At 36.2% G+C, this 26,262-nt stretch overlaps 1 protein-coding gene across 1 annotated transcript in view; it reads right to left on the bottom strand.

Annotated features, from left to right (window-relative positions):
- The window catches only part of CNTN1 (contactin 1), a 250,874-nt gene that overhangs the window by 47,946 nt on the left and 176,666 nt on the right, over positions 1 to 26,262 (bottom strand). The window contains exon 15 of the mRNA XM_052000864.1: positions 11,076 to 11,234. Within this exon, the coding sequence (XP_051856824.1) occupies positions 11,076 to 11,234 (159 nt within the window). The remainder of the gene's footprint in view (positions 1 to 11,075; positions 11,235 to 26,262) is intronic.

The raw sequence follows: 26,262 nt of genomic DNA, 5'->3' as shown, positions 1-26,262 counted from the left end.
CAATAATCCTTGTTACAAACAAGTATACACAAAGTAGCTCAATTATATGAAGATTATCACTTTCAAGCCTAAAAACTAGATGTTATTAGTGATAAGCTTCACATAATACACTTAGTAAATATATTTTTAAATGATGGTATGTTAGATGACTACCATCTTAATTGAAAGATGGGGGAAATTCAGGTATGTTGGTAGATAGCAGGGAAGGAGCTAGTAGGTGGCTCCTTAAAAAAATAGACTCTGTAAAGAGTGGAAGTGTTACAGGCCAGAACTTGAAACAAGGTGTTAACTCACTGGAATTGATAGAAACAATGCTTATGTAGTTAAATTTACACCTTTGAGAGTTCACATGTTAGCTCACACATTAGAGTTCATAAGTTTGGGAGATTCACAAGTTACACCTCCCACAATCCCACTCTTGGAGAAGGAGTCAACCTTTGAGTTCACACCTCTAAAAGAGCATAAAAAGTCGCACCTCAGTCAGGAGGAGGAGAACTGGAGATTCAGAGGGAGCTGGAGGCTGAAGTTGGAAGAGACAAAGGACAAGCTGCAAGAGCTCTTGGAATCAAGGAGGAAGATAAACCTCTAAGAAAACTAACTGGGCTATTTTAGAAGAGACAATAAAGGACTGTACTTTACCACCTGGCTGCATTTAAGGTAATTATTTCTTTGAACTGAAACTAAGGCTGCCTCTAGAAGCCCCCCAAGAAATCTGCTCCCAGAGAACCATCATATTTGAGAAAAGAAGAACATTACATTTTGATGCCCAATGAGGGGTTGACAGGACCCTGATCTTATTGGAAAAGCCTTCAATACTGATTTTAGTGGAAAAGCCTCTGATCCTGATCCAGGGAAAAATCTCCTCAACCCAGAAATTAGGGTGAGTACAACAAAGAAACTTTGTTAAAGAGCTAAAGTAGAATTTCAGCTGAAATGGGACAGATGTTTAGAAAACAGCCTTCTGTTTTTCTTCAAGGAAAATATTTAGAGAGCATTGTCAAGGTTATGAAAAGCCACGGTTTGATTATAATTTTGGAGCAGATCACTGAACTTTTAGAAACTGTAAAGTACACATCTCCTTGCTTCTCTATGGAAAAAGAATTGGATCTAGACAAGTGGAAATTAGTAGGAGAGCAACTAGGTGAATACTATAATTCTAATTCAAACTCAATTTCCAAAAATATACTTTATACATATAATTTAATACAACTGGCTTTAGGAGGACTTCCGGCCAAGATGGTAGAGAGGAGGCACACAGCTGTGTAAGCTCCGCATTTTTCTCTCACTATCCAATTTCATTACAAGCCTATGAATTGATGCTTGACTGAAAAAAACCCCATAAATAGTTACCAAGAGAAGCCATCCTTGAGATTCGCCAAGAAAGGTCTGTTTTTGCGCGAGGGCTGGGACGGTTTTGGATCGGGCGCAGGGTGCGGGCAGGTAGCTGAGAGCACGGCAGGTAGCTCACAGCCGAGCAGATTGGAGAGGGGGTGGGGTGTGATCGCAGTTGTCTCTGCGGAGAGAGCTTTGCTACAGGATTGGATACTTTGCCCTGGCAGCAAGCCAGAGAAGCTAAAAACACCAGGGCGAAAAATACAACCCCAAACAGCTGGAGTCTCTCGGGACCTAGCCACCCTTCCCCCCCTTACCCTCCCACAGTAACTCAGCACGCTCTCGGATCTCAGAGCGCAGGCACAGCACAGTAGGGCTAGTGCCTCACTGCTGCCCCCGCAGTCTGTAGAGGAAGCTAGGTAACACCACCCAGCCCCTCCCCCAAAAAAGCATACTCCAAATTAGGGATGATTTCTTTTTTTCTTTTTGCTAGTTTGTCTTTGATTCTTTGACATAATGAGCAAAAAATTGAAGAGGACTTTAACCCTTGACAGCTTCTATACAGAAAGAGAGCAGACTCTAAATTCTGAGGAGACTAAAAACAGACAGTCTCCAGGTGAATCCCCAAAGGAGGAGATCATCTGTTCCTCAGCACAGATGAACCTCATAGAAGTAATTAAAAAGGCTCTCACAAGGGAGCTAGAAGAAAAATGGGAAAAGGATAGGGAGGCTTGGCAAGAGAGTCTGGATAAGTCATCCCACTCATTTAAAGAGACTGGATAAAGAAATAAAATTCTTGAAAAATAGGATTAGTGAACTGGAAACAGAAAATAGCTCTCTAAAAAACAAAATTGGCGAAATGGAAAAAAATTCCACAGAACAAAAGAACTCAATGGGACAATTAGAAAAAGATTTTAAAAGAGTGAGTGAAGAAAACACTTCATTAAAAATCAGAATTGAACAATTGGAATTGAATGACTCGAGGAGACAAGAAGAATCAGTCAAGCAAATCCAAAAAAATCAAACAATGGAAAAGAATGTGAAATACCTTCTGGGGAAGACAACAGACCTGGAAAACAGATCCAGGAGAGACAATCTGAGAATCATTGGACTCCCAGAAAAGTATGATGAAAAAAAGACACTATTTTCCAGGAAATTATCAAAGGAACTGCCCAGAAGTCATAGGAAAAGAGGATAAAATAGACATTGAAAGAATTCATCGATCACTTACTGAAAGGGATCCTAAAATCAAAACACCAAGAAATACAGTGGCCAAATGCCAAAACCCTCAGACGAAGGAAAAAATATTGCAAGCAGCTAGAAAAACCCACTTCAAGTATCAAGGAGCTACAATAAGGATCACCCAGGATCTAGCAGCATCCACATTAAAGGATCGAAGGGCCTGGAATATGATATTCCGAAAGGCTAAAGAACTTGGTATGCAACCAAAAATAACTTACCCAGCTAGAATGAGCATCTTTTTCCAGGGAAGAAGATGGACATTCAACGAAGTAAGCGAATTTCACCTATTTTTGATGAAAAAGCCAGAACTTAACAAAAAGTTTGATCTACAAATATAGAACTCAAGAGAAATCTAAAAAGGTAAAGATTAATCTTGGGAACTATATTTCTGATATAAAGATGTATAAAGAATACATGTATACCTTGTTCTAGAAAGTAGATGTGGAAAGGACATTGTACCAGAAAAAGGGTAAAGTGGGGGTACTACATCTCATGAAGAGGCAAAAGAAACCTATTATATCTGAGAAAAAGAATGGAGGGGGATGAATATAGTGGGTATCTTACTGCCTTCAGAATTGGATTTAAGAGAAAAATTTTAGAAATATTCAATTTATGGTGAAATTTCTCCCACCTCATTGAAAAGTGAGAAGGGAAAAGTGAAAAGGGAAGGAATAAGCTAAGCAGAAGGGAATACGGAAACTGGGAGGGAAAGGGGTAAGATAGGGGGAGGAACTCTAAGGCGGGGGGAGGGGGAGATACTAAAAAGGGAGGGGTGTGAGAAGCAAGTGGTGCTCACAAGCTTAATACTGGGAAGGAGGGTAAGGGGGAAAGAAGGGAGAAAAGCATAAACAGGGGTTAACAAGATGGCAAGTAATACAGAATTGGTCATTTTGACCATAAATGTGAACGGGGTAAACTCCCCCATAAAGAGGAAGCGGTTAGCAGAATGGATTAAAAGCCAGAATCCTACAATGTGTTGTTTACAGGAAACACACCTGAAGCGGGGAGATACATGCAGGTTAAAGGTAAAAGGTTGGAGCAAAATCTACTATGCTGCAGGTGAAGTCAAAAAAGCAGGGGTAGCCATCCTGATCTCAGATCAAGCTAAAGCAAAAATTGATCTAATTAAAAGAGATAAGGAAGGGCACTATATCTTGCTAAAGGGTAGCATGGATAATGAAGCAATATCACTATTAAACATATACGCGCCAAGTGGTGTAGCATCTAATTTCTTAAAAGAAAAATTAAGAGAGCTGCAAGAAGAAATAGACAGCAAAACTATAATAGTGGGAGATCTCAACCTTGCACTCTCAGAATTAGATAAATCAAACCACAAAATAAATAAGAAAGAAGTCAAAGAGGTAAATAGAATACTAGAAAAGTTAGATATGATAGATCTCTGGAGAAAATGTAATGGAGACAGAAAGGAGTACACTTTCTTTTCAGCAGTTCATGGAACCTATACAAAAACTGACCATATATTAGGACATAAAAACCTCAAATTCAAATGCAGTAAGGCAGAAATAGTAAATGCATCCTTTTCAGACCACAATGCAATGAAAATTACATTCAACAAAAAGCCAGGGGAAAGTAGACCAAAAAATAATTGGAAACTAAATAATCTTATACTAAAGAATGATTGGGTGAAACAGCAAATCATACACATAATTAATAATTTCACCCAAGAAAACAATAATAATGAGACATCATACCAAAATGTATGGGATACAGCCAAAGCGGTAATAAGGGGAAATTTCATTTCTCTAGAGGCCTATTTGCATAAAATAGAGAAAGAGAAGCTCAATGAATTGGGCTTGCAACTAAAAATGCTAGAAAAGGAACAAATTAAAAACCCCCATTCAAATACTAAACTTGAAATTCTAAAAATAAAAGGAGAGATCAATAAAATTGAAAGTAAAAAAACTATTGAATTAATTAATAAAACTAAGAGTTGGTTCTATGAAAAAACCAACAAAATAGACAAACCCTTAGTAAATCTGATTTAAAAAAGGAAAGAGGAAAATCAAATTGTTAGTTTTAAAAATAAAAAGGGAGAACTTGCCACTAACAAAGAGGAAATTAGAGCAATAATTAGGAGTTACTTTGCCCAACTTTATGCCAATAAATTTGACAACTTAAATGAAATAGAAGAATACCTCCAAAAATATAGCTTGCCCAAACTAACAGAGGAAGAAGTAAATATTCTAAACAGTCCCATCTCAGAAAAAGAAATAGAACAAACTGTCAACCAACTCCCTAAGAAAAAATCCCCAGGACCAGATGGATTTACATGTGAATTCTACCAAACATTTAAAGAACAATTAACTCCAATGCTAAATAAACTATTTGAAAAAATAAAGATTGAAGGAGTCCTACCAAACTCCTTTTATGACACAGACATGGTACTGATACCTAAACCAGGTAGGTGGAAAACAGAGAAAGAAAATTATAGACCAATCTCTCTAATGAATATTGATGCTAAAATCTTAAATAAAATATTAGCAAAAAGATTATGGAAAATCATCCCCAGGATAATACACTATGACCAAGTAGGATTTATACCAGGAATGCAGGGCTGGTTCAATATTAGGAAAACTATTAGCATAATTGACTATATCAATAACCAACCAAACAAAAACCATATGATCATCTCAATAGATGCAGAAAAAGCATTTGATAAAATTCAACATCCATTCCTAATAAAAACACTTGAGAGCATAGGAATAAATGGACTTTTCCTTAAAATAGTCAGGAGCATATATTTAAAACCATCAGTAAGCATCATATGCAATGGGGAAAAACTGGAATCAATTGGCTTTAGGAAATTATATAAGTGTTAGAATAAGGAAAAAGAAGAAAGAGCAGGAAGGAAATGACGAGACTGGTGGGTGGAGGCAGGGGAGTGGAAAGGGAAGCAGAAGGGGAGACCACCAGCCAGCAGTCTCTCCTTCCACTTCCCTTTCCACTCCCTTGCCTCCACCCACAAAAACCGTCATTTTCTATACAACACATCAGGATTTGCACAAAGAGTGGGCGGGGGCCATTCTTTCTCCAATCATATATATTATTAGAGTATGGTCCAATTACTATTTAGCCTCACGTGCTTGGGATCTCAGTGCATCAACTCAAACCTCAGCCCATTACAGGAGTTAATGTACAAATCACTTTTGACCAAATAGCAGGTGAAGGTCAGTATGGAGAGAATTCAGAACAGATTTATTATCCCATAACAATGTATGAGCAAATTTCTAAGGCTGCAATAAAAGCTTGGGGTTCCCTCCCTGGACAGAAAGATGGAAGTAAAGTCTTCACAAAAATAGAGCAAGATCCCAATGAACCTTTTGCAGATTTTGTGGGACGTTTGCAAACAGCTGTAACAATAACCATTAGAGAAAATGCAGCTACAGAAATAATGACCAGATGTCTGATTAAGGAAAATGCCAATGAGGTTTGCAAAAGAATTATATGGGGACTACACAAAGATACTCTTTTAGAGGAGATCATAAGATACTGTGCCACAGTGGGTACAAATGCTTATTATACCCAGATAGCGTCCCTCTTGGCAAGGGACTTCTACAGAAAATCGTTGATATTTTCAGTGTGGAAAAGTTGGACATTTGAGAGCTCATTGTAGATATGGAGATAGAGTGAGAAGACAGAGTGAGAGAAAACCCAAAACTCCATGTCCAAAATTCAACCAAGCCTTTCACTGAGCCTCGGAATGTAGACTGACCCAGAGAAATGAGAGGCAGAGCCCTGCTCCAAGATATCATACAAAAGACAGATGGGGCATGATGGCAGCTGAGGTTACACCCACAGAATCTTTAGAAGGTCAGGACTCTGATGTGATTAATAACCAAAAAGAATTCAGATAGCAGAAAGAGATTACAACTGGGGAGAATACAGGCTTTTTAACCCAACAGGGCAGTGTCCAGTGCAAACAGTTCCAATGTAATTGCCAGATGATGATGAGAAATCCTAAAAGTGGTAAATAGAAGGGAATTAGATAGATTAACTGCCTGGGAGAGAGGGTTTGCTTGTGTTCCTGTAGACAGAGAAGGAAATAGATGGGTGGCAACAAGTATCTGGAGAGAGACAGAAAAAGAGAAAAACCTCAAAACATAGGAGAAGATTTAAGAAACATCTGACACTGAAAGAGCATAGCTGACAATGAATGAGACTGTTAAAAGAACTTTAAAATCTTCAGGAATCATTGGATTCCCTAACACAAGATGATACTGTTTCAAGGACTTGAAAGCCAGCAGAAATCATTGGATTCCTTGAGATGAAAAATTGTTGATGAGACTATTGCAATATTCAAAGCTTGCAGGAATTATTGGATTCCTAGCATATGAACTAATGGACAATAGATTTGTTTTGGACTATTTCTAGAACTTATGGACATGTATATTCATGTTGATTCATGTTATTTGTTACATCACTACTAGCCTGTGTTATATTGCTATGTGCTTATGTAATTTATGTAATTATGTGTATTACCTCCCATATTGATGAATTTATGTATACCTGTTTCAAGTGAACCTCTTCAGAAACTCGCTAATCTGATCTGATTTTCCATTTCTTTTGGTGTTTTCATCTCCCTTCCGAGATGTCAGGGAGGATGTGACCACCTTCTTTTTATGATGTTTTCACTTCTTTTTTGAGCAGTCAGGGAAGGTGTGATCATCTTTTTTGAGGTTCTCACCTCCTTGAGAAGTCAGGGAGGTCATGTTCTATATCCAAATGTTCTATTTCCAAAGAAAATGTTCTTATGTTCTAAATCCAAAGAAAGCGGGAGATGTTATGGGCCAGAACTTGAAACAAGGTGTTAACTCACTGGAATTGAAAGAAACAATGCTTATGCACTTAAGTTTACACCTTTAAGAGTTCACACATAGAGTTCACACATTAGAGTTCACAAGTTCGGGAGATTTACAAATTACACCTCCCACAATCCCACTCTTGGAGGAGGAGTCAACCTTTGAGTTCACACCTCTAAAAGAGCATAAAAGAATGAGCCTCAGTCAGGAGGAGAACTGAAGATTCAAAGGGAGCTGGAGGCTTAAGCTGAAAGAAACAAAGGACAAGCTACAAGAGCTCTTGGAACTAAGGAGGAAGATAGACCTCTAAGAAAACTAACCGAGCTATTTTAGAAGAGACAATAAGGGACTGTACTTTAACAGCTGGCTGCATTTGAGGTGATTATTACTTTGAACTGAAACTAAGGCTGCCTCCAGAAACCCCCCAAGAAATCTGCTCCCAGAGAACCATCATATTTGAGAAAAGAGGAACACTACATGGAAGAACAAATTTATTAGGAAGGAATATAATTTTTGTCTTGCTATAGTGAAGATCAATTTGTAATTAGATAACATACATTTATAATGAATTAGTAAATTTCCCTTCCTAAATTTTTTAAACATGTACTGATTAAAAACTGATATTATCACTAATTTTCTTCACTAAATTGAGCTACTTTGGGTGCATTTGTTTGTAATAAGGATTAATATGTGAAAATTTGGTACCTAAGGCAGAATGGTATAGGAGACAGAATACTTGGTTCAGAATTAGGAAGCTTTGAATTCAAATGTTATCTCTGAAACTTATTTGATACAGAAACATGAATAAGCCATTTGCTTATTCATTTGCTGTCTCAATTTTCTTCTCTGTGAAATAGAGAAATTAATAATTCTAATACTTATCAAACAGAATTGTTGTGAAGCTAAAAAGAAGAAATGTATGTACTTTGGAAATCTTAAAATATTTATAGAAATGTCAACTTAAAAAAATTTATCAAGTCAAAAAACCTATTGCAGTGTGAAAAAGAATTGACTACTTTATCTAAAATAAGAAATCCATGCATTCATTCTCTTTTTTATCATACATTGTCATGTTTTTCTCACTACATCTCATATTAACATAGTTAGAAAAATCTAATCATTGAAATATTTCTTTGAAGTTAAAATTAGAATTAACATGTAGCTTGTTATCATTTTTAAAGTAACAAAATGTAACGATTCCCTCTCTTTACCAGATAAGTCTAAGCAAAATAAAATGGCATTTTTAAACCCTTTCCAAACTGTTGATTTGGATAAAAAGATAAAGATTAGATTGTAACGACCATGCTAGCAACCCAGATACCTCAGAATCAGCCAGAGTCAGGATAAGCAAAAATCCTTAGTCTTTATTCTTGGTCTTAGACACAGGATTGAACAGGATGGAAGCAAAATCTCCGCGACCGCCTTCTCCCTCGTCTACTGCCCAAGTGTGTCTCTGGCTAGTCTTACTCCACCCCCTAGTCCCTCCTACAATCCCTCTGTATACACCAGTCACTGAACCAGTACGGATAGCGGAAAGGACCATTTTCCTAGCATATGCCCATAGAGTATTGTCCAATCAGTAGTTAGCTTCAAGTGCTCAGCAGTCCTGTCCTCAGTGCACCGACTCAATAGTTTCAGCCTCTACATTAGATGTTTCAAGGAAATTGTGATTCAGTGATTCAGTCATGACCACATCTGTTCTTGACCCTATAGACTAAAGCACTAGGCTTATTTTCTACTACCTCTTAAAGTCTATTCAAGCTTCTGTTCATTGTTTCCACAATACTTTTTATCCAGTTATCATCTGCTGCCACCCCCCTTTTCTTTTTGCTTTCAGTCTTTTCCAGTGAATCCAATCTTCTCATTATGTGGCCAAATTTCAGCTTCTGTTGACCTTCCATTGAATTACCTGAATTAACCATTAGTTGATTTGCTCTTCTTGTTGTTCAAGGGACTCTCAAAAGTCTTCTGCAGCACAATTCAAAAGCATAAATTCTGTGACGTTCAGTTTTCCTTATAGTTCAACTCTTATAGCCTACTACTCGAAAAATGATAACTTTGACTATGGTTTGTTGGCAAGGTTCTTTTTAGTATAATCTCCAAATTTGCCATAACTTTCCTTCCAATAAGCAAGTTTTTAATTTTTAAAAATTATCTGCAATGATCGTTGAGCCCAAGAATATAAAATCTTACACTGTTTCCATTTCATCTCCCTCTGTTTCATAGGAAGTATTGAGACTAGTAGTTGGGTTTAGTTTTGTTTTGACGTTAAACCTCAAGCCAGCTTTTACTGTCTTCTTTCACACTCATCTTATTTCCTCTTCACCATCAGAATGGTACCATCTGCATAGCTAAGAGTGCTGATATTTCTCCTGGCAATCTTAATTCTTGCTTTTGTTTCATCCAGCCTGGCATTTTACCTGATGTACTCTGCATATAAGTCAAATAAATAAGATGACAATATGTAGCCCATTGAACTCCTTTTTGAATTGTAAACCAATCAGTTATTCCATGTTCAGTTCTAACTTTTTGACCTATGTACAGATTTCTTAGGAGACAAATATAGTGATTTGATACTTCCATTTCTTTGAGGACTTGCCACATTTTGTCATGAGTCACATAAAGTCTTCGTGTAATAAATGAAGCAGAAGTAAATTTTTATTTCTGGAATTCCCTTGCTTTCTCTATAATCCAATGAATGTTGGCAATTTGAGCTCTCGTTTCTTTGCTCATTTGAAAACAAGTCTGCTCTTATGGTAATTCTCAATTCACAAATTGTTGAAGCCTCACTTCAGAATCTTAAGAAGCAGAACTATAAGCATGACCTTGCTGACATGTGAAGAATGAAATTATTTGGAAATTTGAACATTACTTGACATTATCTTTCTTTAGAATTGGGACCTAAATTAATCTTCTCCATACAATGGCCACTTTTGTGTTTTCTAAATTTGCTAGCATACTGAGTGCAGTATTTTAGGAGACATCTCCCTAAGCTTTGACTTTATTCTCCAGGTTGTACATCAATAATCACACCACTGTGATTATCATTAGTGATGTTAAAAGTTTTCTTATATAGCTCTTGTACAGACATCCAATATATTGAGGTTTAATCTTTCCATCTCCTATTTGATGTCCAGTTTATCTTGGATAAGATTTTGTATTCCAAGTTCCTAGGCAAATATTATCTTTTCAGCAATATCAGACTTTTCTTTGATCATCATATACATTTGAAATTGCTTTCTTGCTGCTTTGTCCTAGTCACTTTATTAGTACTGGAGTGACCTGTAATTGTATTTCATTCCTTCCCAGTGAGAAGGATGACATCTTCCAATGTCATTATTTTCATCATTTTAGTGTTCTCTAGGGAATTTTCTTAGCAAAGTTATTGGAATGGTTTTCCATTTCCTTCTCCCAGTAGATAAAAATTCTGCATTATAACCTATCTTGGGTAACCCTGGATAGCATAGCTCAGAGTTTCACTGAGCTACACAAGCCCCTCTACTATGACAGCATGGTAAGTACTATTTTGAAATATTGACAGAGTATGAAGATCCTGGGTTCTAAGGAAATTAAGCATCATAATGTAGTTGATGGAAGCCAACACAATACTGTATGATTTCATTAAGAATAAAAACATAAATTTTGTGACTTTAAGAAATTAATTTCTAACATCAACCTCACCTGTTTTAGAATCTTTCCAGTCATCAGAAAGAATAGTTTTGGTCTGAATAGAATATTTAGATATTGGACTATGATTATCTGAGCCACGGCTCCATGTGAGTGCAACAGAAGTATCTCTAATGTCTTCTATTCTCACACCCCCTGGTGGACCTGGTGGGCCTGGAAAAAAAAAATCAATTAAGAAATCAGTTAGAAACACATGTGATAGCCAGCAAATTAGTTTAACTACATTTGTCTGTGGTTATGTGTGTCCTAGAATTTAACAGGATCTTGACATGTGTCAGAAAAACTTTGAGGAAAAATGATAAGACTGGATAATATTCAACTCAGTGGAACACTTTTCATAATCAAACAAAAAGCAGTGGTTTTTTGTTAAAAAAAAAAAAAAAGATTTTTCTTTTATATATAATAATGCTCTTCTAAAGACTATAATTTCATTGATAAAGAAAATTCTAAAGTGAAGTAATTCCACCTACCAATACAGATTGGCAACTTTTATTCAACTTGGCATCTTAAAAGAGTTGCCCAGATTATCGAAAGGTGAAGCTACTTGCTCAGGGTCACACAGCTTTTAGGACAGCTCTTTACTATGACATACTGTCTCTCAGGCTATAATATATTTACAATGCAATATTTTAATATGGAATATTCTTTTCATCAAAAAGTCAATAAGCATTTTTATTACATGCAAGATACTGTACGGAATACTGGAGGACATAAGTACAAAAATGAAGCTGTCTTTGTCCTCAAGGAACTCACATTTTATTAAGGGAAACTATATGTTTAGATAGCTGGGTGTTGCTCTGAATAGAATAATGGACATAGATTCAGAAAAATGTGAGTCTAAATCTGACATCAGATACTTATCAGCTATGTAATCCAGAGTAAGGCAAACAGGTTGACTTTGCCTCAATTTTCCCATTTGTAAAATGAGGACAATACCAGATCTTTCAGGGTGGTTATGAAGGTAAAATAAGCAAAAGAAACATTTTGAGAGACTGTGTAGTATAAATGGGTAATACTGAAAAGAGATCTTAATAGTACATTAATCTGGATTAGACAATAGGAGATGTTATCAATTCTTTCAGTTACCATTACTTTCATGAATACACAGTGCTGAAATGCAAACTGGATAGAATTATGACTATTTTTTTTTCCTCACATTGAATGCATACAATTTGAATTACTGTTGTCTTATGCCTAGAAATCCTGATATGTAAAGAGAATTAAATAGTAGAATTACCTCATCAGCTTGATAAGCTTGGTTGAAAAGCATTTCTTTATGGATGATGTCCTGAAAGGACTAAGGACATTTGATAAGTATCAATGACTACTTACCACAACTGATTCCAACATTAACTGCTTGATTTAGTAGAATTAAGAGAAACTTAATTTTCTCCTTCAAAGTTTTTTGGAAGATTGATTTCATTGGTTATAGAAGTCACCCTTTTTGTGGTCTTTAAAAGGGAGCCTGGTTTCTGGTTTTATTCTTTTAAGACTTTCTGGAAAGATCCTGACAGTTCAGAAGAAGCCATCTCTAGTTGGAGCCATTAATAACTTTGAAAATGATGTGTCCTAGTGTCTTGTAACTCAACTTTGCTTCTATTGGTAATGGCAGACTGCCTAAGATGCTTCCTAACTCTCTATTTTTCCAATTACATCATTTCAGTTGGATTATCTCAGGTAACAAGTCTAACCTACAGGGTCAAAAGCAATTCAAAGTAAGTTACAGGAAGGAACTGTTGAGACCAAAAGATTCATTTAAAATATTAATTAGTGTGGCAGCTAGGTGATGCAGTGGATCTCTAGAGCACCAGCCCTGAAGTCAGGAGGATGTGAGTTCAAATCTGATCTCAGACACTTAACACCTCCTAGCTGTGTGACCTTAGGCAAGTCACTTAACCCTAAATATCTCAGCAAAAATAAATAAAATATTAATTAGTGTCACAAGACTGATTCCACAATTCATATGTGGAAATTGTGGAATAGGCAAACTGTGAATTTGGCAAAAACATATTATCCTCAGTAATCCTTATCTAGGTCCAAGCTATGCAATTATATAAATAGAAAACTCTCAAACTATATTTTGTTCTTCTCCTTACTAGCAATAGAAAAAGCTTGATTCTATATTGAAGGAGGATCACCATATTAAGGATTTACTGCCAACAAAGGATATTCTGGTAAGACTAACCACTAGGAAACATATTTTCCCACAAGAGCAAACCTGATCTTAATTAACTCCTTTGAGTTTCTCTCTTTTCACATTTCTTCCATTTTTCTATTTTGTAATGCTACTGATTTGTGATCTATCCCCTAAGGAGCTGAAACTGCTACCAATGGAAGCACTCTTCCTTGCTGCATAATAAATTTCTTTTCCTTTTAATTTTGGTGCTCATTTTATTTTATTTGTAGACTTGATAGAGGTTAAGGCTTTCAAGGAATTCAAGCCAGCAAATTCCCACTACCAAATCAATCTCATGACATTATAAATTCTGCAGAAGAGCTCTGGGTGCTCTTGCTTCTAATGCTGCACTTTCTATTTTACTTGGTTTCCCCAATTTTGGAGGCTAATGTGAATGTCCAATTTTGGGGCTCTCCTGTCTTCAAATTTGACAACTTGTTTACTTCCAATATTCTTCTGTAAGGTATTTATTACCCTTTTCATATATAAACAGTTTGAATGGAGCAGCAAATAGAACGTTTCTGTGTAGAAACTGATGGGGAATGAACTCTGAAACTGGGTCCGTTTTAATCTGTAAAAGAAGGGAGATTCAGAGTCTCAGGCCCTCCTCTGGGAAAGCATATCTTCCCAGACAAGTTAAGTGGCTTCATTCAAATCACCCTCCATTGATCTTTTGGGGGTGGCCCCAATCCCCTTCAGGAAATTCTCAAGACTCTGGGGAAAACCCTTCAAAATGATATTATTCAGTTGGAGATCTGGGCCTGATATTCCTATTGAGTGTCTTGAAACTCCAAGATAAGTACTATCTTTTCAACTGGAAATCTAGTCCTGGGAGCACTGACAAGATTGAAGGAATCTCATTCAATGGATGCCCTAGCCCCAGACTGCCAATAAAAGACAACTCTGAACCCCAAATCTTTGTGGACATCCGAAGCAGGATTATGTCTTGCCAAGGAACCTCTCTTCTTGGCACAGCTGCCTGTCAGGACTCTTGCCTGCTGTGAAGATACCCTCTTCTCAGTGATAACCTTTGTTATTTCTCTGATAGAATTATTCTGCCACTGAGGAGTCTGTCTTCCTAGCAAAACTGGATTCTCAGTGCCAATAAAAATCCTTTTTGCCATTCAGACTTTTCCAGTTCTCAAATTCTTTCGCATTGGACCTGTGCAACCAGAGGAGATTCCCCACCTCAATTCTCACACCTCTCCACTGACAATAACTGTTGGAATCCTAGTGTTAACTCAACTTGAAACAAGGTGATAATTCAAGGGAGATGTTAGAATCCTAGTGTTAACTCAATGGAATTGATACAATGCTTGTGTTCACACCTTTAGAGCGCTCATATAAGCAAGGAGTATTTAAGTACTCATTGGAGTTCACATGTTTGAGAGATTTCAGGGTTTAGTATGAGATATCCGAATTCATACCTCCCTTGAAGCTCTTAGGGCCAAAGAGCACTCTGGGACAGACACAGAGCACTCTGGGAGAGCCAGAAGCTCTCTCTCGGAGGCAAGACAGATTCATTGCAACTTTCATCTTGGTGCTGGCTGGAGGCTGAAGAAAGCAGAGGCAGAAGCAAGGGACAATCTGCAAAAGCTCTTGGAACCAAGCAGAAAGATAGGCCACTAAGAAACAGTAACCAGGCTATTTTGGAAGGAGAAAATAAATATTTGCATTTTATCACCTGGCTGCATTTGGGAGTGATTATTACTTTCAACTGCCACTAAGGCTGCCTCCAGAAAACCTCTCCGAGAAACCTGCTCCCAGAGAGAACCATTATATTTTAAAGAAGAAAAATACCACAAATAACTATATCAAAACTATGCAGACAATGCCTTTCACATAAAATAGGGGAGAGATACAGGCTCTTCTGAGGACTGGAGAGGGACTTATTTTTTTGATGTATTAAAATGAATGTACTGCTTTAAGACAGAGCAATGACTGCAAAGTATTCTAGTCCCTTAGTTCATTTGCAGTTGACAGTTTAGAGATGTCCATGTCAATGAGGACAGAATGAAGAAGCTGCATATGTCTAGTCTAAAGATGACTTGGAGGAGTAAGAGCAGGGAAGAAGAGGAGGACAGGGCAGTTATATTTAAGAGGATTTAATTGCCTCAGAAGGCAGAACCAAGAGCAATGGAGTACCCAGTCAAGTCTTGTTTATTCTACCTCTATGATTATTTTATACCAAGAATATTGCAATAATCTGGTTTTTTTCCCCTTCCCCAATCTCTCTTTAATGCAATCCACCTTTCAAATCAAAGCATAGGTCAGATATCATCCAGTCAATTCCAGAGGCTTACTGTTATCTCCAGAATTAAGTATAAAATTCTCTGACTTTTAAAGCCCTTTGTAATTGTTCTCTTCCTGTCTTTCAGGTCTTCTATCTATGTATATGTTTTGAAAATAAAAAGCTTTTAAAAAATAAAAATAGAATAGTATGCCCCAAGAGGTGGTGTGTTACCTCTATCTGAAACTTTTCAAGCAACAGCTAGAAGACTATTTTGGGGGGTGAGGACATGGGGAGGGTCACAATAATCAACTTATATTTGACCAAAGAAATCTAATCAAATTAAGGAGTTGCCCAATCAATTGAAATTATAAAGTATGAACTTATTTGTTTTCTAAACGAATTAAGGAGTTTGTTCAATCTGATGTAATTTTTAAGGCACAGACATATTGCTTCACTTATAAAAAGCCCTTATGGCTCAGATGCTTTTTCCATCAATTTAATCAAGGCCCAAGTATTTCAGATGAACAACCCTGAAAGTTTGGCCCCAAAATGTCAATTTTTCTTTAGTTAATCTATCTGTTCTCCTTTTTTACTGGTAAATCCAGTAATCTTTTTTTTTATTATTATTTGTTGAGTTTATAGTACATTAGTTTTATTTAATATAATAACAAATTAGATCTTTCCAGTTTCTTTTGCATTCATTGATTCTATTAAATAAAACTCTATTAAATAAAAAAATTAAATAAACATTTTGATATTGATATATGGGAAAGAGAAAATAAAGACAGTTATCTTAAGATGTATCACATTTGAGGAAACATCTTAATTTCTGTAATTATAAAAAATATAAACAAATATGACAGATAACACACTAAACAATTATTTTTTTCCTAATGCTTTAAATATATTGCTATAATTCTCCTCTTACCTTTTAAATAGGAAAAAGCAAGTCTCTATGTTGTGATTTGCTAAATGTAATTTTAAAAGCTGTTTTCTTTAGTGGTCTTTGACTTGATTAAACTATACTTTAAGCAAAGAAATAAACAGAAACTAATGTCCTCTATGAAGTAGGAGATTACTAAATATTTTTTATCAACTATCTATTAGAAAAGAGGCAAAATCAGTTATTTGCTTTGCCAAAGCACATATTCTTAGTTTTCATCTTTGTGAACCTTTCTACAACATTTGACACAATTAAGTGGATCCACAGACTTTAAGGACATTTTTTCTTTTCCAAGAGTTTCTTGGTATTGTTATGGTTTCCTTCCCACCTATCTTGGATTTCTTTATAAGATCCTCATCCAGGTCTTGCCTAGTATATATAATAAGAACTTACTAATGCTTATCTAACCTAATTTGCCTTCTGTATATAAATGTACCTTACGAATTGGTTGGAGACAATTCCTTTTCTTTAAATTATTTCTTGAGATGGTGATCTCATCAACTTCTGTATGCAAATGACACTGAATCTAAATATCTGCCACTATCTTCAGTTGATTATCTCGTTGGTACCTCAAACTCAACTCATCTTTTCTCTGCCTAATGCCAGTTCTTTTCCAATTTCCACGAGGGTACCATTATTCTAATCAACTAGGTTTGCTTCATTTTCATTCACTTCACAATGTGCATTGTGTCAGTAATTAAGTCAGCGAATTCTTCCTTCTCTATATCTTTCCCATATGTTTCCCTTCTTAATTCACACCACAATTATCATAAAGCAGACTTTTATCACCTCCTATTTAGAATACTTTGTAATAACCTCCAAACTGATCTCCCTGAATTCAACTTCTCTCCTTTCCAATTTTTCTGTCTTAAGCTGTTCAATCTGATATTTCTAAAGTAAGAATTGACCATGTCACTTCCTCTCCTCTTCAAGAAGCTTCATTGCCTTCTCCTTGGCTCTTCATATATGGTAAAAAAAAAAACTCTTATTTGCCATTATAAAAACCCTATGCCAATATTGTTCCAATCTATCCTCCTTCCAGACGATAATATAACAATGATGTCCAAAAAAAAGGCATGGGCTCCTCTAGAGTCCTCAACAGATATGTGATCAACTGATGGGAGAATGGGTTTCATCCCAACTTCCTCCTATGATAGCAATTGTGAGGCTAATCTGTAATTCAACCATGCTTCTTTACTTTTTAACACTTTTCTACTTTGCCTCCTATGTCAGCTATGTAAATTCCCAACCTCCTCCTTTTTGAACTAAGAGTGAACCCCTCAAGACATTAATATTCAGGCATTGACAGCCAAAATCCTTCTCCTCTCTCCACCACCTCTCAATTACTTCTTTGCTATGGCATAGTAAGGTCTGCACTACAGAGGGTACTTTTTCCTCTATAAGAACACTATAAGAGTAAAAGTATGGGGTGAGACAGTGAATATGATCAGATAAGCAGGAATGGATGATGGGTTATCTATTTGTCGTTTTATATCTATTATCTTTTTTCCTACCTATAAACCTAGAGAAGAATGTTCAACTGGAAGAACTAGAAAACATTATTCTAGAGAAGAGAAGACTTAGAGGACATATAATATTTATTTTCCAATGTTTAAAGGGAGGTGATATATATAAGAGGGATTTGATCAGCTAATAATTGTTCACAATTATGTACATTTTATCAATGAATTCTTTGTTTTTTAAATTTGCATAGATTTCTGTATATGTTTTGTATTTATGACTTTTTTCATACAAAAACTTGAATTTTTATAATCAAAATTGTTCATTTTATTTTTTATGATCCTTCCTCTCTCTTAGTTAATCATGAACTCTTCTTCTAGTCTTGGATCTGAAAGATTTCTTCTTTTTTATGAAATCATCTTTTATATCTAAGTCTTACATCCATTCCATATTTATCTTTATATGTGTTATGAGGTAGCAGTTTACACTTAGTTTTTACAGCCAGCTTACTAGTTTCCCCAGCAGTTTTTACAAAGTAAATTTTTAAAAATCATTTATACCTTAATATGTTATTTGTAAACACATATTAAGATATAAATGATTTTTTTAAGTTACTGATAAGAAAATGAAATTAAGAAAATTTGGAGACCATTGCTCTCCCCAAATCAGCCTTTTTTCTATTTCTGATACTTGATGTTCAATCTTCCCTCTTTTGTGTCTCTGCATAGGCAATCTTCTATGCTTGGAATGTTCCCCCTCTTCACTCTCTTCAGTGCTTTGCTCAAGTGCCATTTCCTTTAAGAAGCTTTTTGTGATTTCCCTAGAATTACAGTTTTAGAACAGAAAAACAACTCAGAGACTATTTAGTCCAATCCTTTCATTTTGTAAATAAGAAAACTGAGGCCACAAATGTTAAGTGAGGCAAAACTGAATGCAGGTTTTCTTCTTCCAAAGTCACTATTCTTTTTTCCCTTCATGCTGTTTCTTGTGTTGTTTGCCTCTCCACAAAACTCAGCATTTATTTTGCATATATAATTATTTATTTATATACTATATTTACTTATCTGTGAATATGTTGCATCCTCTGAAATAATAAAAGACCTTTGAGGGCAAAAGCTGTCTCATTTGTAATCTCAATGTTTATCACTGTGAAGTACATAACAGGTGCTTAATATACATACTTATTGATTGACAGAAGGTAGGAAATATAGAATTCCCCAATAGGACTATTTTGAGGCATCTTCAACAAAACCCTAGTTGACTCTAATATTCACCCAAATCTTGAAAATCACCAATTAACAGCATAGCTACTCCACTGTATAATTTAACAAAATTGGCTTATGTAGTACATCTTTATTCTTTTCTATTGTTGTGCCAAAATTTCCCTAAATTGTCCTGCCTCAGTTTCCCTAATTGTTCTGCCTCAGTTTCCCTAAATTGTTCCACCTCAGTTCCTTGAATTGTTCTGCCTCAATTCCCCTGGTTGCAATTCCCCCTCTTGCCCCCCTCCCCCCCAGCTCCTGATTATTAAGGCTGATATAACGTAGGGCTAGCTATTCTAAGGTTATAAATTGTACATGTGTAAACACAATCATGTGTTCAGACTTTTTGGCTCCTAAGTCCTCCTGGTTTATCTGAATTTATGGTCCTCACTCCTCACCCTGCCAGAACCAGATAGATGGTCCATTCCCATTCTCAGTGCTCTCACTCCACCAGTAGCTTAGACTACATGTATATATATTTCATGGGAACCTCACATTGACTGCTGAATTCTTTTGAGACAAAAGTCTGATTCAGCCATGAGACCAAAAAATGGATCCCTTTGATCCCAGAAAATCTCTCCCTCTCAGAAATCCAAATAAAATACTAAAAACTCTCTAATTTCTATCTTGCCTCAGTTTCTCCAGCATTACATTTGGAGGCCCCAGCAAGATATCAGAAATGAGAGCGCGATTAGAGATTAGAGATCTTCGGATCTCTACCTCAGACCTTGGGGCAGCTGAAATCTGGGCTCTTTGTTAGGAAAAGGCTAGCTCTTGGGTTTGCTCCAGACTTGTCAGCAAGAGAGCAGTTTTTTTTTGCCATAGCAAAACCTGACAGTGGATGCCTTCATTTCAGCCACAGGAGAGTAAGTCTGAATGTCTTACAACACAATTTGGTCTGTCTGTCTGTCTGTTTGCGAGCAATTGGACCCCAGAAACACAACATCTGATTGTGTGTGCCAGTGGCACAATTCTGGGTATTCTAGAGTGTAAATCTGGTTATTCTGACACCATCTGCGTCTGGTTCTGTGTGCCAGTGGCATAACTCTGGTTCTGAGTGTCTTCTGGCACAATTCTGGCTATCTTTGGGCATTCTCTATGAAGGCAGAGAAACGTATCAAACTGGAGCTTGGAAGTCTATTTAAAAAGGCTCTGTTTATTTCTGGGAGGCCCTCAGCAGCTATTCCTGAGGCTTCTGGAAAGTCCCTACTGTGTATATGTGTTAAATGTTTTGTTGAATGTTGTGATTGTGCAGTCTATGTTTATGTAATTAATGTTCTGTGTTCTGTGTGACTTGTTTGTTTCATTTGTTAAACAGGGGTCCTCAAACTACGGTCCACAGGCCAGATGCAGCAGCTGAGGACGTTTATTACCCTCACCCAGGGCTATTGAAGTTTCTTTATTTAAAGGCCTACAAAACAAAGTTTTTGTTTTTACTATAGTCTGGCCCTCCAACAGTCTGAGGGACAGTGAACTGGCCCTCTATTTTAAAAGTTTGAGGACCCCTGGAAGGAGCTCTGTTAAAGTTTTAAGAACAATAATTAAAAATTGGTTATTTCAATGTTGCAATTATGCTTAGTAGGAAAGAAAATTGCTTGTGGTTTTTAATTTCTTAACCTGTTAAACTAATTTGTAAGTAAAAAGAACAGGACTTAAAATTCTGACAAAAAAGTTTTCTCCTGAAAATCCTGCTAGAGCAGACAGAGTAAAGGGCAATAAAAATATCTTATCTGACTGAAGCTCTGCCTGGAGAGATAAGAGAGATGCTAGTTGCTAATTGCTGTGAGAAGAAAACTTAGGGAAAAAAAAAGAAAAAAAAACTTAAAAACTATATTCGGTTTGGTTCAGTTTATGTTACCTTCTGAAGTAAATGGGGTAATTTGTTAACATTTTAAGTTATGCTTTAAAATTTTGTCAGCTCTTTTGAACATGTCTATGAGTTTTATGGAGTTATTTGACTATTCACTGTATTATGAATCTTAAAAGTTTTTAAGGGAAAAGAAAAGAGAATGAAGGTGATTTAAGAAGGAGTAATTAAAGATTTGAATGATTTCAGGAAAGAAAAGTTAGGTGGGGGAGAGAGAAACAGGAGAAGATATTTTGTCTTTAAAGGTAAAGATTCAACTCATCTTCCCTTCCCCTACTGCTTTCTGCTACTTTAACAATGGAGCACCTAATTAGAAAGGTTGTTGTTTTGGGAATTTGTTTAAAGTATATAGCTAAGAGAAAGGAAAGAGTTAAGAAGGAAAAGAAAGAGAAAAGTTTTTAGTGGAAGAATGGAGAAAAATTGAGTGGGGAGTAAGAAGGGAATCTTTTGTCTTCAGGAATGCTGTTTAGTTCACCTTCCCTTCCCCCAGGCCCTCATGCCTGAGGCTGCCTCTTTGGAGGTGGAGTGGGGGAGGGAGCAATCACATGGAATCCCCGTTCCCCACCCCCCCTCCTCCCAGTAAGTGTGTTCCAGCCATTTTTTAATCAAGTTGCAGCTGCTTGGCTCTCCACTGAAAAGAGCAAATCATTTAAAAAGACAGCCTACTTTTAAGTTAATTAACTGAATATTTGTTTCTTTAGATGCATAATGGTCTCCTTGGTTAAAGAATATGGTCATAAATGTGATATATAATTTGATAGGATTATTTCTAAAAGTTTAATTAATATTTTTCAGACCTTCTTGGAGTCTTTTAGGTGGAATTAGGATATTCTGCATAAGTTTTAATTGATTGCATTAATGCCCATTATTTAAAGGGCCTTTGAAAATACTAGTTTTTTTTTTCCTTTGTCCTTTTGAAAATGTTTCTGTTATGGCGAATATGCCATTTGGAATTTTTCTATGTATTGGGTATTTTAAAACAAAATGATTTGTATAATGTTCAATTTATACAACTATCTACTTGGGTATGTAAGGTAATTGTGTGAATTTACTGGGACAAATTTCTTACTGTTATCAATATAAGGCCATGGTAAATACCTGTTTGGGATTTATCTGAAACTTTAGTTAATGAGATTTATTATTGGAGGTTAAATCTCTTAGGCTTGTAGCTAATACTATTTGGGAGTTTTAAAGCTCCACCCTCTGACAGTTAGTGGGAAAATTAACAGGAGTAAAACTGAATGTGCTGAAGGATCAGTTTTGACTGATCCTTATATTATGTTATAGTCATGTCCCTGCATTTTTTTTCCTCCTGTGATTGATCAGAACAATAGTCAATAAGAACTGTTAATACAATTCAATTATGTTATACCTTCCTTTTTCCAATCTGATTATGTGTAATCATTATATCTTAAATGTTTAGGCAAATGAGTATTTAGGTCTGGTCATCTATCTGTTACTAGATATTTGTGTCTGGATATTCAGGTTTTTTTTTTTTTTTTAAGTTTCTAAATAATGAGAGGCCAATTAACACAACTGTCTGTGAACCAATGTTTTTATTGGGACTATGACTGACAACTGTTTGCCTGTCCTGTGAAGCAAACTCACCTCTTCACATAGGAAGCTGCTGACTCTCCACATTTGGTAGCAGCCTGCTTTAACCTCTATTTGTTAGATTTGTTTTTTGTTCTAGATTTTGGTCAAATTACTACTATACTGAACTGCTTCTGGGATTTGAATCAGTACACCGTTGTCAGAACACCACACCCATTCCCTTCATGGACTGAAAGCCTCAGCCCCTTTCCAGCACAAAGCAGTTTTTGAATGAGAGACTATCATCCCTGCTCCTAGTGTACTTTGGACTGATATGGGGGACTTGGGAAAAATTGATGAATGACTGTTAAACCCTGACTGGGTAACTGTTGCAGTTAAGGATGTTATATGTTTATAACATCTATGTTCACTTCAGAATATGTAATTGTTTGAGGGATTTTTTCAGAAACATACTACTCTGTTATGTATAGGATTTTAAATTCACTCTTGGGATTTATATGTGGGATGTTTATTTGACAATTTATTTACTTTTTTTTTGGATGATTCCTTTCCATGAGAAAAAAAAGAGAGGAAGAGATAGGAAATTAGGAAAACTGGTGATTTTTCTCAAAATACCTGAAAGAGTGGGAACCTCTAGTTTCTATTCACGTTGCTGTAAGCACTTCTGCCCCATCCCTTATCAAATCAGTTCATATTGAATTGGAAGTCCTTTAAGCAGTCCTTTTTCGTTTTTACTGTGCTTAAGCTTTGAAACCCCTTATTCTGTTGAAATTGTCCTGGCAGACTCAGGTTTTTAACAGACTGCCTGTTTTTAGGAAATCTCCAAGATACAAACATCTGTCTTAAGACTGGCAGTCTCTCTGATCTGTTTCTCCAGTCCTGTAAACCCAGTTCCTTAATTAGTATTTCAGCATTTTCAAAGAACATTGCAGTTTGGTATCAGACCTCTAAAAGTTCAGAGTTTGCCAGCCTTAATGGTTTAACTGTGCATTCTCTGATAACTCTGTTCAGAAATCTGCGTCTGTTTTGTATCCGAGTAGCAACCCTATCTGTTCTTCTGAGCAGGGACAGGTGGAGCTATTCCAGACCTCACTCTTTCCCGCTCTTGAGGCTTCTGACAGACATGGGGTGCCCTTCTTAGGATGGGCAGCATGACTGTCTTGAGCCCTGCTACTCCCTTTATAAGCAGAAGCTAAATTATTGCACAAATGACTGCAGACCACCTAACTCAGAGTGAACTGTCCATCTCAGATTGCATTCCCTGGCTGAGATAGTGCTCCAGAACTGCAGAGGACCTGACATGTTTGCAACAGATAGTCTTTGTACTTCTGTTAACTCTGGGGTTATCAGGGAGAAACTTGTCCTTAACATAAGTCCTTGCATTTTTCTAGTTTTATTTTGGTTCATATAGGGTTGGTCAAAATTGTGATGCTAAAACCTTCCAGGTATCTAGAGGAAGGTAATTCAATGATTTGAATATTCAGAAGAGAGAATATGGAATGTTATGCCACAGTTTCCCTAAATTTTTCTGTCTCAATTTCCCTAATTGTCCTGTCTCAGTTTCCCTACATTGTTCTGCCTCAGTTTCCCTAAATTGTTCTATCTCAGTTCCTTTAATTGTTCTGCCTCAATCCCTCTGGTTGCAACCCCGCCTCCTGATCATTAGGACTGATATAACTTAGGGCTAACTACTCTTTAAGGTTATAAATTGTAAATGTGTAAACTCAAGATAAGGGAGACTTCAGTCTTTCTGGCTCCTAAGTTCTGGTTTATCTGAATTTATGGTCCTCACCCCCCACCCTGCCAGAACCAGATTGATGGTCCATTCCTGTTCACAGTGCTCTGACTCCGCCCATGCCTCTGTCTACTCTGGTAGTTTTAGAGCCACATGTATATATATATTTCATGGGAACCTCACATGGCTCACATTCTTTTGAGATGAAAAGTTTGATTCAGCCCTGAGACCAAAAAATGGATCTTTTTGGTCCCAGAATATCTCTCCCTTTCAGAAATCCAAATATTAAAAACCCTCTAATTTCTATCTTGCCTCAGTTTCTCTGGCATTACACTATAAATTTTACACGAATAACCATTCATTTTTAAAGTACTGTATATATATAAATGTAAAAAATTCTGAATTGATTTTGAAGTCAGGAAAGGTAATATTTGAAATCATTTGTTTCAATTCCATTATTTTACATTAAAAAAAAAAAAAAAACCTGACACTTTGAAGTGTTCTAATTTACTCAAATTCACAATCCAGTTAAAGACAAAGCTAAAACAATCACCTAGGTACCTAAACTCTTAATGCATCACAAGTACTATATGAACAAGTATGTTATTTGCAAAAAGTAATCAGGTACAAAACCTAGGCTAAAAACAGAAGAAAATATTTTCACCCACATATGGACTTAAAATTTTCAAATGGACTTTAAAATGTCCCCAGTATAATAATCTAATTTCTCTATTGTCAGAGTACTATTTGGGTGCATCATTTCAGTCATTTCCAATAGAGTTTTCTTGTCAAAGATTTTGGAGCATTTTGCCATTTCCTTCTACAGCTCATTTGGAGATAAGCAAATAGAGTTAAGTGTCTTGCCCAGACTCACACAAACTAGTGTTCAAGTCAAACTTGAACTCAGTTCCTCCTGATTCTAGAGCCAAAACTTTATCCACTTTACCAGATATCTGTAAGAGAGTATCCTAGGTTTAATATTATTCATATATTATATGCTTATAAACTTGCTCTTAAAAAGAAATTAAATATATATGAAAGATAAATTAATCAGAAAACCTAAGAAAACTAAGAAAAACTCAGGAATGTATGAGTTAAAAGAACTTCCAAGAATTTCAGGATCAAATTCCAACATGAAGATATGACCTTTTGGACCTGTATGTGCCAAAATGTTTGTAGTAGCCCTATTTGTAGTAGCTAGAAACTGGAAAATGAATGGATGCCCATCAATTGGAGAATGGCTGGGTAAATTGTGGTATATGAACGTTATGGAATATTATTGTTCTGTAAGAAATGACCAACAGGATGAATACAGAGAGGACTGAAGAGACTTACATGAACTGATGCTAAGTGAAATGAGCAGAACCAGGAGATCATTATACACTTCGACAACGATATTGTATGAGGACATATTTTGATGGAAGTGGATTTCTTTGACAAAGAGACCTGAGTTTCAATTGATAAATGACGGACAAAAGCAGCTACATCCAAAGAAAGAACACTGGGAAACGAATGTGAACTATCTGCATTTTTGTTTTTCTTCCCGGGTTATTTATACCTTCTGAATCCAATTCTCCCTATGCAACAAGAGAACTGTTCGGTTCTGCAAACATATATTGTATCTAGGATATACTGCAACATATCCAATATATAAAAGACTGCTTGCCATCTAGGGGAGGGGGTGGAGGGAGGGAGGGGAAAAAAATTGGAACAGAAACGAGTGTAAGGGATAATGTAAAAAAAATTACCCTGGCATGGATTCTGTCAATATAAAGTAATTATTAAATAAAAATTAAAAAAAAAAAAGAAAAAAAAAAAGAAGATATGACCTTTTTAGGATTCAACAAAATTTAAAACCCTAAAAGGCAAAGATTAAAGAAGTGTAATAGTGAGTTTCTTCGAGGTTTACAAAAATAAGCTTCATTGGATCTGAAAAGGCCATCTGGGATA

The sequence above is a fragment of the Antechinus flavipes genome, chromosome 5 (assembly GCF_016432865.1).
Source record: "Antechinus flavipes isolate AdamAnt ecotype Samford, QLD, Australia chromosome 5, AdamAnt_v2, whole genome shotgun sequence".
Taxonomy (NCBI): Eukaryota; Metazoa; Chordata; class Mammalia; order Dasyuromorphia; family Dasyuridae; genus Antechinus; species Antechinus flavipes.
This window is presented reverse-complemented; position numbering and strand designations above follow the sequence as displayed.